A 14,138-nucleotide genomic window follows, 5' to 3' on the forward strand; every position below is an offset into this window, starting at 1 on the left:
TCCACCTTGGCTTTTGTTCCTTAGAGCTCTTTATTTCCCCTTACTCAAAAACACCAGGAATACTAAGGGCATTAACCTAAACAGATGTCCAGTAACAGATGATGTGCATTTAATCTCCACCTACCAGGAATAATTTCATTCCCCTTCTAAAATGATATCACCAGATCCAGTGTGAGACATTCAAGCATCAGCACAGAAAAGAATAATATTCCAGCAATGCCTCTGTGGCTGGTGCTGCTGTACTTGCAGTCCGTGTTCAAAGCTCTGGCTGATAATGTGGAATTGTCCATTTGTAAAGTGAGCTCCAAAAGTCAGCAGACAGAAACAAGAGCCAGCTTGAAGTGCAAAGGGAGCATTCAGGCAGGGCTGCTGCAAAAGGACTGGGTTCTGCAGCCTCAGAAATTCAGGTCACAATTCCAGTGTTCTCCTGGCAGCAATTGTGACTTCCTATCTGGGTGCTTTTCCCTTGTGATAAACCAAAGCCTACCTTTGCCATGAAAGTTTTTCAGTTTGTCTGGAGTGAAATGTCTGGGGACTTCATCAGCAATGCATTAGGAAAAAGAAAAAAATACAACAGCATACAGCATTTGTGTTTATTTCTTTTAACAGGCTCCAAATTCAAGTTTGGTATGACGCATTGATTTTTCTACAGTTTAATCTTTCTTTAACTCAATACTGGCTGCCTTTCAAAAGCTCAGTAGTAATCACCAGCTGGTCATCCCAGCTAAAGACAAATAATAAAATAATCCTACTTTCCAGAGAGATTCAAGTAATTTAAAGAAGTTTAAATAATTCAGTTGTCTGAATTCAACAGCAGTTCTAGGCTTGAAGTTTTGTTTCTCTGGCTGTGGAACTCTGCCTGCAGGACAGGAGGTACCTGGGTGCACACAGTAGGACGCCCTGTTTGAGGCAGGGCTTTCAGGCAAAAGAGATCCTCCTTAGCATTTAATGTGAGAGTCAGTCCTTGACAGCTCCATGCCTTCTCCTTTGCTTGATCTGGTGCAGCAGCCACAGCTGGGTCTGGTCACTGTGAATGGAGTAGGGGAAAAGCCACACCAATGAGTTAAAAATACCCAAGAGATGGATGCAGCATGGAGGGAGAACTCAGATGTGTGGCATCAGTGCTGAACGAGTGAGTGTGGCTGTGCTGGGAGTGTTCCCTTGAGTACTTCCCAGGATACACCTTTGGAGAAGTCAGACAACTGTTCTGACATTGAATTTTGGAAGCAGGCAGAGTGTACTGGTACACCACTGCTGCCAGATTAAGCCAGTCTGTAGATTTTTTTTCTTACAGACAGCACTGGTTTTAGCAGAAATTAAAAAACTTTTTTGGGTTAGTGCCATCATTGTTTTACCAGATGTTCTTGACATACCTGCAAATGATGTCCCTTGAGGTCAGAAATCTGTGAAGTGTGCAAAAACTGCCTTCTAAACTCAAAGGTACATTCATAAAATACCACAGATCTCACTTCTCTTTCTTTTTGAAATGTGGAGTTACAAAATGTTTCCTAGCTACTGCACTGAGAAAAGCTTGATTTAAGTGTTAGACTGTCCATAAATCATGAGTAGAGTTGTGTTGAGAAATACTCAAAATACAAAATTCCTCCTTCATTTCTTCTAGGCTTGCAGCTGTACTGCTGTACTCTCAGTGGATCATTTTCTTGAGAAAAATAGAGAAATGAGGATTAAGCTGATAAGGAATTAAATCTGCTCTGATTGGGAAAGCTACAAAAGTTTTATCTTGAATGATAAGGTTTTTGTGGAGGAAATGTTCCCATCAGATATGCAAGACCAAAATTCTATTACATTCTTTGAAAAGCAATCAGAAATTGGTAGCTTTAATGAATAATTTTGTTCTTTGTGAGAATGTTGGAGTAATTTTGTTGTTTAATGACATTGCACTGATTTTAAGTGGTGCAGGACGTGATTCTTGAAATTGGTTATAATTGAAAAATGATTGACCTTCAGAATGCTCTGCAGATGAAATATTTTGATCTAATGCTCAAATAGCAACTTGCAGATAAATTAGCTTCTCAGAGCTCCCATCCCTGGGCACTGCTGTGTGCTGATGTCCTGTCTGCTGCTCAGGCTCCTCTTTGGAGAAGTACCCTGCTCTCTTCAGCTTGCTCATCTCAGAGGAGCTTTCTCCTTCCATTTTCTGTTCCAGGGCTGCTCTGAAGAAGGTTCTTGCCCATGGTGTGTTCTGTCACACACTAGATCACACTGAGATGCTCAACTTGACTACTTAATGGAGCACAGCTCCAATCTTCAGGACTTTGATACAAACAAGTCTGTCAAACACATGTCCCCTGGACCAGCACACAACAAGAATTCCTCAGGGAATATATTGCAGAGTGCTTATTTTCCCAAGTGGTAAACTATGTGGTATGGACCACAGAAAAGGAATTAAAGAGCTTCTAGTTTCTTGGTGATGTTGGATTTTTTTTTTAAATAAAAGCTTGTAGTTATTTTCCCTGCTTCATATGTTGAAAAATCAGGGCTGATGCTTGAAGCTAGAAGTACATAAGTACATTACTCACAGTATTTATGAATAAAATACAGATTGCTACTCATCATGTTTATCTTCTGAAGAGCAATACTTCATCTTTTTCTACTCCTAAAGCTCATGCAGTTTGTGGTCAAAAAGGCCAAGGCTTGTAGTGAAAGTGCATGGAAAATTTAGATTTGTGCTGCTGTGTTAGTGACACCTGTGCACCTTGTGCTGCTGTGTTAGTGACATGATTTCTCCTGAGTGCTGTTCATTTGAATTGATTAGAGTTTTAAAAACAGTGTTTCCAGCTTGTTGAAACATTTGTGTGTTATGCTAATAGTAACAGGGAATGATATTTAAAGATGGATGTCAAATTTACAGCAATTTTTCCCTTCTATTTTTTTGTGCTGCTACATGCTACAATTGGATCTGAATTTGTTCCCTTAACCTAAAGGCCGTCACTAGCAGTGACTTTTCCATAGAATTTGTTTTCTCTAGTGTAGAAAGGATGCTTGGATTTAGAGCTCTTTGTTTCATAATTTTGAACAAGAAGAGTGTACTGTCAGTGTGTTTATTTTCTATATCCTTTCCTGTGAAATATTTTCCCCATGAAATCAGTTTTCAACCTGAAGTTTTTTCTCTGTCTGGAACCACAGGACTCCCTCACCTCTGTTTATCTTTTGCTACATTTCTTTTAAGTGCTGTGAATTTTCCCTTGCTAAAGGCTGTTCAACAGAGGGATTCCTTTGGATTTCCTTATGCAACCATCAAGGAGAATATTATAAATTTAAGTGCTTTGACCTTTTGAATAATTTGAAGTGTTTGCACTAATTTTTTTAATAGTAAGGCTGTCTTTTATTCTTCTTCAGTTTATTGTTTTGTATGAAAGATTGTGGAGATGGGATGCAGATGAGAAATTGAAATCTTGTAAAATGATGGGGGAGTTTTCATCAAAGAGGGTGGGGGAAAGGTTCTGTGTAACTCCAGTTCCCTTTGTCTGGTAGTCTCTCACTGAGATTTACAGTCAAATTGTGTTTGCCCTAAATAGTTCATTGCATAAGTTAGAGCCAGCCCCTTGATAAAAATTCTGTGTATGTAGAGGAGCTGTTCCATAGGGGCAGGTGGTTCTCCTGGTCAGGGTGGGGTTACAGCATCAAAGCTGGTGCTAGATGGGCAGGTTGGTGCTGCAGTCCAGTCAGAACTCTATTGAATCCACTGTTGCATTTAGTCTCTTGAAATAACCTCTGGTGAATGAGAATATAGGAAGAGTTTGGAGGTGGTGATTTTATTTTACATGCTGTGGTTGAAGGTATTGAAGTCCAGACACAAATCTCTAAGTCCTAAAACAAGCAAAAGGTTTTTGCACTGGTAATATTTCATACGCTCCTGTAATATTAGAGATCTTGAAAATTTTGTAGGTATTCTTGACTTTTTACTTATTTATCTGCCTAGTTCTTCTTAAGCAATAAAATTTGCCTCTGTAGTTTCACTCTAGAAGTAACTGATTACATCACTGCTCCAGGAAAGATTGAAAGGGACAGAAACAAAAGGTTGCACTTCTGTTGTTGTGTTTTTTAGATGTATACAGAATTAGGTGGAGATTTACAGTATGCACTGTAATCTGCACATGTCCATAGTTGTGGTAACACAGGGACCTCAGGTTGGTATTCGATCCCTTTGGGAAAGATTCCTTGTGTGTTTTGGGGAATCTGGGTTTTCTGTTTGGGCTGTCTGAAAATTCTGCTAGAACTGACACTTTTTCTTGGAGACCAAAAGCGTGTGTCTGGCTCCCTCCAAGTGTTGTTTCTGACAGCTCTCAGATGGTACCAGGCTGGGTCTATGCAGAAATTCTCTCTGAAGTGAGCGTTCTGTTTCAGTCCTACTCTGATGAGTAATAACTGTCAGGACACTGATACAGGTCTGCTGGGAGGCTGTATCACTTATCTAACACTGGGTATTTTGCAGCTATAAAGCTGTTGCTCTGTTACTCGGTTTTGATGTTTGACTTCTGTCTGCTTTGGCTCATAATTGAAGTAAAAATGAAAAGACAGTGGAGTTCTGGTTTCCAGCTTCTTCAAGAAATCATATGTTTGTGGCACCAGGAGATTTGAACACAGATATTGCTTGTGACAGGAAGATGTGAAAATAAATAATAGAGAGGAGACTTGAATGAAATATTATCTTGTGTAGAAGATAAGCATAAGATCAGTGATCCTCCAGAAATTCATCTCTCCTTGGATTTGCTCAATATACTTTGCTTCACTGGATGAATTTTTACTTTTTGAGGCATAGTTAGACTTGAAAGTGTAACACAATTTGTATACAGCAGAAAAATCCTATTAATTTCCAGTAGTACATCACTTTTATGTTCTCTGTGTAGGGCTTGATGAGTTCAACACTATCCATGTCTTGATAAAAGTGCTTTCGTGCTCTGTTGAAGAAACTGTGGGATTTTCCCTAAGCTGGTTCTGGTCTGGCATCTCATCAAGTTGCTTCACCTTCTTGTTTAGTTTTCTGATTTAACCTTCAACTGCTTCTCTGTGAATCCTGTGATTCTCTTTACCATACAGTTGTTATTCTCTGGTTATTTAATAATCCCCTGCAGGTACCCTGTGGAATTTATCCTCCTACGAGCCCCTGAAGATGGTTATCATCAACCACGGTCTGCAGACGCTGACCAACGAGGTGATCATCCCGCACTCGGGCTGGGAGAGCGAGCCCAACGAGGACTCCAAGCCGCGCGACGCCGAGTGGACAACGGTCTTCAAGAACACCTCTGGCTGCTTGAGGTAAGGCACAGCTCTGCATTTTCCCCATCGTTTCTTGGGGGTTTCAGTGAAGATTTTGAGCTGCTGACTATTTAGGATTCTAAGTGTTCCTTCTAAAATTTCTTACAAAGGAGCCTTTTCTGGTTTCATACTGTGTTTGCAATTCTGAAAGCACCTTGAGAGCAGGACAGTTCATGCTAAAAGCTGGAGTCAGGAGGAGTCCTAATGCAGCCTGAAAAACCTGAAGAATCAATGTTCCCTAAGCACATTTTGCTTTTCTTTTGAGAAAAAACAGTTATGCTATTTAGTTTAGATTCTTCAGCTTTGCGATGAAGTCAATTAGTTCGAATAAAAGTAATAAAGATTTGGCATTATACCTTCTCTTTCTCTTAAATGTATTCCTGTCAGATTTCTACTGATTAATGCATCTTCAGAAGTTGGTTCATTTCTGTTTCTTGGGCTTGTGGTCTCTAAATTGTAATAACTATTCCCCCAAGTAACTTGACAAATGAAGAAAGTAATGAAAAGTGTTCTGGAAGGGCCCATTACTGAAATTATTTGCAGTCCCACTGGAAGCTGAGGTCCTTTAAGCAGACTCCAGACATCATAGGTTTTTACTTACTAGTGTCTCATTTCTAGGGATGTTCTGCAGGAGGAAATTAGTCATGGTGAGGGAATAAAAGGGTTATCTCAATGAATATGAGATTCTCCAGTAAGTATAGACAATAAATTGGTCATTAGTAGACTAGCCTAATCCACATCATAAAATTTTATTAGTATGTGGATCCACTCAAACTTCTGTACTCCAGGGTGTCTCTTGGTTTGTTGATCAGTTGGGTTTGGGCTTTTGCGGGTTTTTTGGGTTTTTGTTTAATTTTAAAGTAAGGCACTGGGTTTACAGGAAACTCAGACTTCTTTTGGACACTGTGTTCTTAAAGCCTATGAAGAAGGATGTGAAACATGGTACTGAGATGTTAGAGAATTTAAACTTCTGATATTTCAAAGTGGTCCTGGTGAACCCTGTAATGCATCAGGCCAACTCCCAGTGAATGGTGGCTGCTCTGCTGTTGAATAGGGAAATGTCTTTCAGTCCTCTCATCTCCAGTCTCTGCTGTCACAGTCAGGAGGGACTTAGTGCTTCCTTGTGGAAAATGTGAAGCTTCCATCAGATGTGAGGTGAGGTGATCTCATGCCTGACTGAGGCTGCCTGAGGTAGATGGGGATGTGAGAGCAGGGAAGGGTAATCTGGAAAAGGTAATCTGTTCAGGTCTGTGCTGAGCCATGGAGACAGCAGCCTCCTGCACAGGAACTGAGCAGAACTGCCCTGCTGTCTGCCCCCTCTGTGCAGTGAGGTGAGTGAGTGCAGGAGCAGGTGGGTGTGAGCTGCCTTTCAGCTGGTTGTGCTTCCTGTTCCTATGTCAGGGATATAACACACACTGTTTGTGGAGCACTTCCAGATCTAGGGGTCTAAATGGGCATATCAAAAGTAATTAACATTAAAACTGTTGGAAATTATTTTGTGTTGTGTGTTGAAATCCTGTGCAACTCATCTTTAAAAGCAGCAACAAGATGTGATAGTTAACACCAACAGGGAATAAATTGTTGCAGCCATCTGTCTGACAGACATCAGTGTTTAAAAACCCCTTTGCCTATGCTTCTCTCATTGACTCAGTAGCTGGTCCTAGAAATTCAATTTTCCACGAATGGAGCTTATTGCAGGCTGCAAACTGTTCACCAGTTTGATATTTAATTGGGAGGTTAGGCCTCTTGATTATGTGCCAGCCTCCCTTTGTCTCCTTTGGAAGTGAGCCTCAGGTGTGAGCTGTGTTGTCTCCCAAAATAAGTGGAACAATCTCTGAGCCTGTGAGGTTTCAGGTGTCCTTGCAGTTTAGGTATCTAAGCAGAACACAGGCGCTGTGCATGCAGCATGACATTCCTTTCAGTATCATTTTTTCAGTTAATGAAGTTTATCAACAGATGTGGGTGAGTTTGTTCCAAACTCAGTGATTCACAGCATGAACTGCCAGTTAATTACTTGCTATTTTTTTATTTTTTTAACACTGCTTACTCATCTTTACTTTGTTCTTAATCTAGGTTTCTCCTTTGATAATGTGGAGCCATGGAAACACTCGTTTCAAAATAATTAAAAACAAGTAATTAAAAATACCCACACTACAATTATTTAGCTTTACCTCTTCTTCAATTCCTGGACCATCCCACTTTCCTTTCCAGTCTTACCCATTTTCCCCTGTGTAACTTGTGTCTCTCCCCCCTCACTTTGGGGGTTCAGGTGCTGGTGTGTGTGCAGGTCTGAGTAAGTTGGGGTGAGCTATGTGCTCACCTTGGCCCAGTGCCTCCGGGTGGATTTAGAGCTGCATTGACAGCAGGACAGTGTGGTGTGGCAGGCACCTGTGGGATGGAAGGGTGGTTCAGCTGCAGGGTCAGTAACTGGGGCCAACCCCTGAGCAAAGATCTATACCTGCACCAGGGCTGGGGATTAACTTACAAGATAAGAGCCATGGTCCATGCACTCTGCCCTTGGCTGGAGCTGAGGTGGCTTTCTGGCTTTCTGTAGCCAGATTTACCCACTTGCTGAAGTAACAAAATTCCCACTGTGATGCTGGATACTGATTTAGGTTTGTGTGGCCACAGGATTTGCACCCCTGCTCACAGTTTATGATCAGAAAAGCCATTCAAGAAAGCTGCTTTGCCATGTTATTTGTTCTGGGGTTACCTGGGACACTCAATGGTGCCCACTCCAGGCTGCTGTAGCTGACTGCTCACACAGAGAGCCAGGGGGAATCCAAGGAAGAAAAGGCCACTGGTGAAGGTCTATATTGACTGTTGTTTATTTAAAGTCAGGCCCTCTCCTGTGACTGTGCCCATTGTAGGGTTATTTTGAATCCTGGTATCATCAGGAACATGGCTGATGGGTTCTGTGTGCCATCTCACTCTGCACTTGACTTGCCAAAAACTCTGCTCAAAGAAATGTTTGGGGGAATCCTTGGCAGCACATCCAATTTGCAAAGTATGATCTAATAATAAAATTGATTGGATGCTCTTTTATAATCTTGACCACTGAAGCTTTCAGAAATGAGTGCAGGTGATGGTAATTTTGTCTTCATTCCCATCCTGAGATCAGGAAAAAGATGCTTCCTCTTACATTGCTGTGTTTCCAAGGGTAGACACAGTATGATGAATACATCTGCAATATCCGTAATCACTTTACTGCTGCAAATGGTCACTAGCCTTGTGAGGGATGCTGCCCTGGGTGTCATTTATAAAACAGGGGTGTTCTTGTATCCTGTTGAAGCTGATAAAAGAAACATGTATGGTAGAAATCTGGAAATGAACAGTAAAAGACAAAGCAAAGTGGATTTTTGGTTATGAAGCAGTAGGACTGGGAAAGAAGTAAGGAAGACATTTGCCTGCCATAGGAGAATCATTAACTATGTACAGATGTTCCTTCATTTCATTTACAGTGCAAGTTTTATGTCTTCACATTGTATTTTATTCTTTTAGGTATGTAGAGAAGGTCTCTTCTAGTTACTGCCTCTTTTTTTTTTTTTTTTTCTTTAAACACTTAAATCCCTACTGGGATTTGCAATCCTGAAGCATTTGTCTTCAAATTGCACTCCTGGTGAAGCAGTGGAATTATTTGGTGCATCTTCATGAGGCAAGTTCATGGTCCTTCCTAGAGCTTTTACCCAGACATTGAGGTGCTTCAGGAAAAGAGTATGAATTGAGCTCTTATAGGAAAGATGGATCTGTGGTTCATGAACACCCAGGCAGCTCCAGAGACCTTCCCTGGGTCTCCTGGTTTCTCCAAAGGTGCTTCCCTGCTTTGCATGGAAATTGCTGCATCTGTGAGTCAGAGCACTGTTGCAGTCACATCATCTTGTTAGTTGTCTGTGGAGATACCCACCATGATTCCTAGTTTTCTGGAAGCAGCAAGGATTTTAATGGTTTAAAAATTAAATTCATTATGGGCTTAATTGCTAGTTTCTGCCTAATTGCTTTTAATTCTCTCTTGGATTTTTTCACTTATAAGAGGACAGAGTAGAACTTAGTTCCTAAATTGCCAACTTTCTAGCCTGATTCCTGTGCTAAACTGACCTGCTGTCAACAAATGTTAAATGAATTAATTTGCATAGCAAACAGATGCAAAGTGCTCCTTTTTCCAGGGGTACCATCTGTAGTTGCAGCATTTCTTGTCAGTTCTCCAAGTACACAGAAATTTGCATTCACAAATACCCTTAGGGTTCAGAGCCCTGGCCGAGGTGTATGAACACAAACAAACCTGCACCCACCTGACTTTCCCTAAAAACACACATTCTTCAGCTGGAGATTGCACATAGCAGCTTGTCCAATGTCAGCCCCTGAGAAGGGAAGGGACAACCTGCTGGCTGGAGCTGTACCAGGAGACTTGAGAAGTGTGGATTTATTTGCTGGTGCGCTACTGCACTGACATAATTACAGGCAAGATTAATGGTATAAACCTTTTTGTGGTCTAATTTTTAATAGCCCTGTCTCCTTCTGGCTTTGGTTAGGTTCAGGCTGCTAAGTGCCTTAGGGGATCTAGACTTCACTGATCTTCAATCTTCTGTCTTTAATGTGGGATTGGCACCTCGGTATGTACCTTCCCTGAAGTTGCTGTAAATACCAGTAGTTCAAGGATTTGAAATGGTTCATCCTACAGACTTCAACTGGGAAAAAACAACTTCTGTAGGTGTAAATTAAGGGTTTGGTCCATGGAATCAACACCTGATAGGTTTGGTAAATGTGAGACATGATGCTTGAAGACATGGTGTAAAGACTCAGGGAATTCAGAGCCAGAAATATGCTCCACCAGGTTGAGAAATTAGTGAAAGTATCTGCAGATTCCTCTTAGGTACTTCAGAGGAAAGGAAACTGCAAGAGCTTGATGGTAAATCAGAAATATTTGGGATATTTCAAATCCTTTTTATATGCAAATGTTCTGAGCCTTTTTCTGAGGAGGACAGAGCATTATGGTACATGCCTGTACATCTTGTGCTGCAAATGTCACCTGCAGTGTTTCAGACACAGGTAACACTGTGAGTCCTCATGTCTTTATTGTTCAATAATGTGTATGTACCCAGACACTGCCTGCACCCACTGTTTGGAGCAGGAGTGTGGGTGTGTCTCTGAGGCATGTGGAGGTAAAGAAGATTTGTCAAGCAACTTGTGGTCTTTTTTGGGCAGAAAAGGTCTCTGTCTTTGCCCCCACAAACACCTGTATTGAGTGCACCAGTGATGTTGGTGTGCCTGTTTTTTCTTCCCATCTCTGTGTGCTGAATTTGAGGAACAAAAAGAAGTAAGGTCATCAAAACCAGGTTCTTATGCCCTTCTTTCTTATTAATGATTAATGTGTGGCTTTTCTCTGAAGAAGAGTGCCTGGGAATTAGAGCTTTCAGAATGCATTACTTTCAAGTTGTTCATCTTTAGATCCTGCAGGCATGATAATAGTATGTGGTGACAGTCACCAAATATTTGTCCTGTGTGCACTCATACACTGGAGGCAGCCTTCATCCCCAGCTGACTGAGGTTAGAAGGTGCTGAAGTGCAAATCTGTGACCTGGAAGTGCTGCCTAGTGCAGAGCAGGAGCTGAGGCTCAGGTGACGCTGCTGCGGTGCTGCTGGATGAGCTGCCCTTGGTGTCAGGGGAGCTTTGCTCACTGAGGCATGGCACAACAGAGAAGGTAGAAACTAAAGGCTGGCACCTGAAAACTCACTTTTCTGTCTTCTTTATCAGCATCAAATTTGCAGTAGTACAGAGCCCTCCTCAGCAGCTACACTTCTCTCCAACTCCAAAAACGGTTCTATGGCAAAGTCGTTTGTTTGGCGTTCCCTCTTACTCTGTGTATTCTCCTATCCTAGTTGAAGTAGTCCTTTCCTATGCTTTGCAGAGCAGTTATTTAATCAGGATCATCTGGAGAGGACTCCTCCCAAAGGTTAATGCTTCTCTGTGCCACCCAGGGGAGTTGAGGGCAGATGCTGCCATCTCTGTCCCCCACTCACCCGCAGTGCTGAGGCTGCTGTGCTCGTGTTGTGTTCACAGTGGGTGCAGCCTGTGAGAGATTGATGCTCCAGGTACTGGAGCTAATGATTCTGTCAGTCTTCTGGTGTGCAGCAGGTGCTTTTGAAGTGGACTTTGAGAGAAGGAATAGTTCCAGAAAAGAGATAAAAACAGAACCAAAATTTGCCTGTGAATCTTCACTTTGGAGGCGGCAAGTAGCACAAAAAGGGAGAAGCTTATCTGCCCAACCCAGACTGGAAAAAATCAACTCAAATTAAAAACCCACACAAAAGAGAGGAGTGAGCAAAGGCAGTTTCTTAATTAGCTTACTGATACTGTGCAGGATCACAGCATATGGCTGTCCTGGGGCTTATATTATGTGCAGAGCGTTTAATTCGTGCTAGTAAGGAGCTGTTAGGGTTCCTCCTGACAGTTCCTGATGTTTAGCTTGTAATATAAATAAATTATGCATAGATTTTAGCAGCAGAGACATAACCTAGTTACATGCAATCTTAATGCTTTACAATCATATCTTGAGGTATAAATTTAAAGTTGTGCATTTGCTTACTGCCTTTTGTCATTACTTAGAAATGAACCTAGATCCCTCCTCCCTTGGCTGTCAGGAAAGGGAATCTACAAAAATGTCTCTTGCTGTGGTGGGGTGAAGAGCAGGACTGCAGCAAAACTCCCTGCAGGCATTCTAATGGGTGTAGTCTGCTGTGGAAGGCTTGTGAGCCCTGATCCTTTGCTACATTAGTACCACCTCCTTTCTGTATTTTTGAGGTTCTTTGTCATGGCAGCAAGCATGTGTGCTAAAGCAAGCAGAGTCCCTTGGCGTTTCCTCCAGGAAGAGACCGGAATATCTTGGAAGCTGAGTAGCTGCTGGGCATCGTGGAATTCTCGTGCAGTGCATTTCTGCATCGTTTTGCATTACAGGAGAGCAAGCCAAGGCCCTCCAAGTAGGTCATGCAGGAGGTAACCAGTCAGCATTTTACTGAAAAGGCATTACAAGGTGTTTTGGGTATAGAATGCCACAGAAAACAAGGTACAGATGTTGAGTCCATCCTTTGTTAAACTGTATTCTTGAGCCCCAGCCTGAGAGCTGTAGGCAGAGTAGACAGGGATATGAGATGTGACAGGGGGCCCTGTAGATCTCTTGCTCTGTGCCACTGCTGCTGGAGCACAGACTGTGCTCATTAAACCCTTTTTCAGGGGTGGCTTTTTGCTGTGTTCTCTCAAGCATTTGCTCAACTAAACAAAACCAACCACTTTATTTAAGCAGGTGGAAGGGTTTGCATGCAAAGAAGCTGGGGCTGCTCTGCTGCTTCTCTCTCGGGTGTAACTGGTCAGTGAATGCTGCAGTGGAGCAGCAGCGTCCAGTGGGATCCCAGGGCTGAACAATCCCTCCCCAGCTGCTCCCTACCTAAATCAGCATCAGTAGAGCTCCTCTGGCTTTCTCTGCATTTCATTTGGACTTTGGCTTCTTTCTGCTTGCTTTACTATATTTTCTGCTTGATTTCTGATTGAGCTCTCTGCTGCCAAACTGCATTGTGCTGTGCAGGACCCTCTGACCAGAGCTGCCTGGATCAGGCTATCTTTGTGGCACAGGTAGCTTCTTTCTTTTTCCCTCTTGTTTTTATAACAATGAACTTTTAATACCAATTAAACTTTCTGGTACTTGATGTGAACTGATGTATGGAATCCATTCAATTTCTGCATGAAATGATGGAATGATTTTTAAATATTGTATATTCCTCCTTTGAGACATAGCAGGCCTAGAAATACACTTGGAAATAGAGTTCATTTACTACAATTATTATTGATCCATTCCTTTGGCTGACATCCAAATAAAAATTTCTTTATTATGAACAGTTTGGGGGTGTGGAAGGGTGCTTGTATAGCAAGTGTTCTGCCTGCCAGAGTAGGTGGACAGAACAACTGATATATTTTAAACTAGACTTGTGAGAAGCTCTTTTATCAGCTGAAGTATGCAAAACTCAGTGTCTGGACAGCAAAGGCTCAGTGATGGTGCTGGTCAGGGTCTAGCAAGGGGGTGGAAAGAGCTCGTCACTGTCTCAGCTTCAGCTCTCAGCTGTGATTCTTCCAGGGAAAGGTGGAAGTATTACTAGGAGGGTGTCTTAAAATTTCCAGTTCAACTTCCTATTTATAGAAAAAGCAAAGTCTCCAAACTGTTGTCTTCATTCCCAGATAGATCTCTAAACAAAGTGCTTTTTGCACCTGAGCTGAAGCAGGAGGGTAACTGCTCAGTGGCACTCCAGCCTTGGCTTCATCTGCAGCACTGTGGGGTAGCAGCTGATGGTGCTCTCCAGCCAAATGACAGACAAAACAGTCCTGGAAATACTGGCATTAATTTTCAGAGCTGAAGGTGTCTTTGCCTTTTTTTTCAAATTTCTCTTCATCATTAAAAAGAAAACAATCCAAAAGCTCTGCACATCTCCACTCTCTGTTGGATTGTTAGGGAGAGCATGGAGGGGGCACTGCCACATGATTGCATTGAAAGAGTGCAAATTAAGTACCCTGTACTTAATTACTTTTAAGTCTTTTCTCTTGAAGATAATTCTGGTGTGTGGCACAGACACTAGTAACAGCTCACCTCTCCTAGGGGGTGAGTGCCTGCTCAGTTCTGCAGATGTAGATGTAAATGTAGCATTCAGAACTGCATATTATTAAGCCAGGTCTTTGGTGATAATGATAACTTTATCTAAGGTGTGAACAGATTGCTCAGCACACTTGCCCCCATTCTCTGAAGTCTTTAATAGCAACAGACTACATTCCTAGCCTGATGAGTTTCTGTGCTCATAGGTATTTACTTTTATTTAAC

The 14,138-nt window shown here is 42.0% G+C and overlaps 1 protein-coding gene across 6 annotated transcripts in view; it reads left to right on the forward strand.

Moving 5' to 3' along the window:
* Positions 1 to 14,138, forward strand: part of ARVCF (ARVCF delta catenin family member) — a 247,197-nt gene that overhangs the window by 177,462 nt on the left and 55,597 nt on the right. For all 6 annotated transcript variants that reach the window (XM_059485486.1, XM_059485482.1, XM_059485483.1 and 3 more), the window contains one exon: positions 5,097 to 5,280. In XM_059485486.1, the coding sequence (XP_059341469.1) occupies positions 5,097 to 5,280 (184 nt within the window). The remainder of the gene's footprint in view (positions 1 to 5,096; positions 5,281 to 14,138) is intronic.

Source organism: Ammospiza nelsoni, chromosome 18, assembly GCF_027579445.1.
Source record: "Ammospiza nelsoni isolate bAmmNel1 chromosome 18, bAmmNel1.pri, whole genome shotgun sequence".
In the NCBI taxonomy this organism is placed as follows: Eukaryota; Metazoa; Chordata; class Aves; order Passeriformes; family Passerellidae; genus Ammospiza; species Ammospiza nelsoni.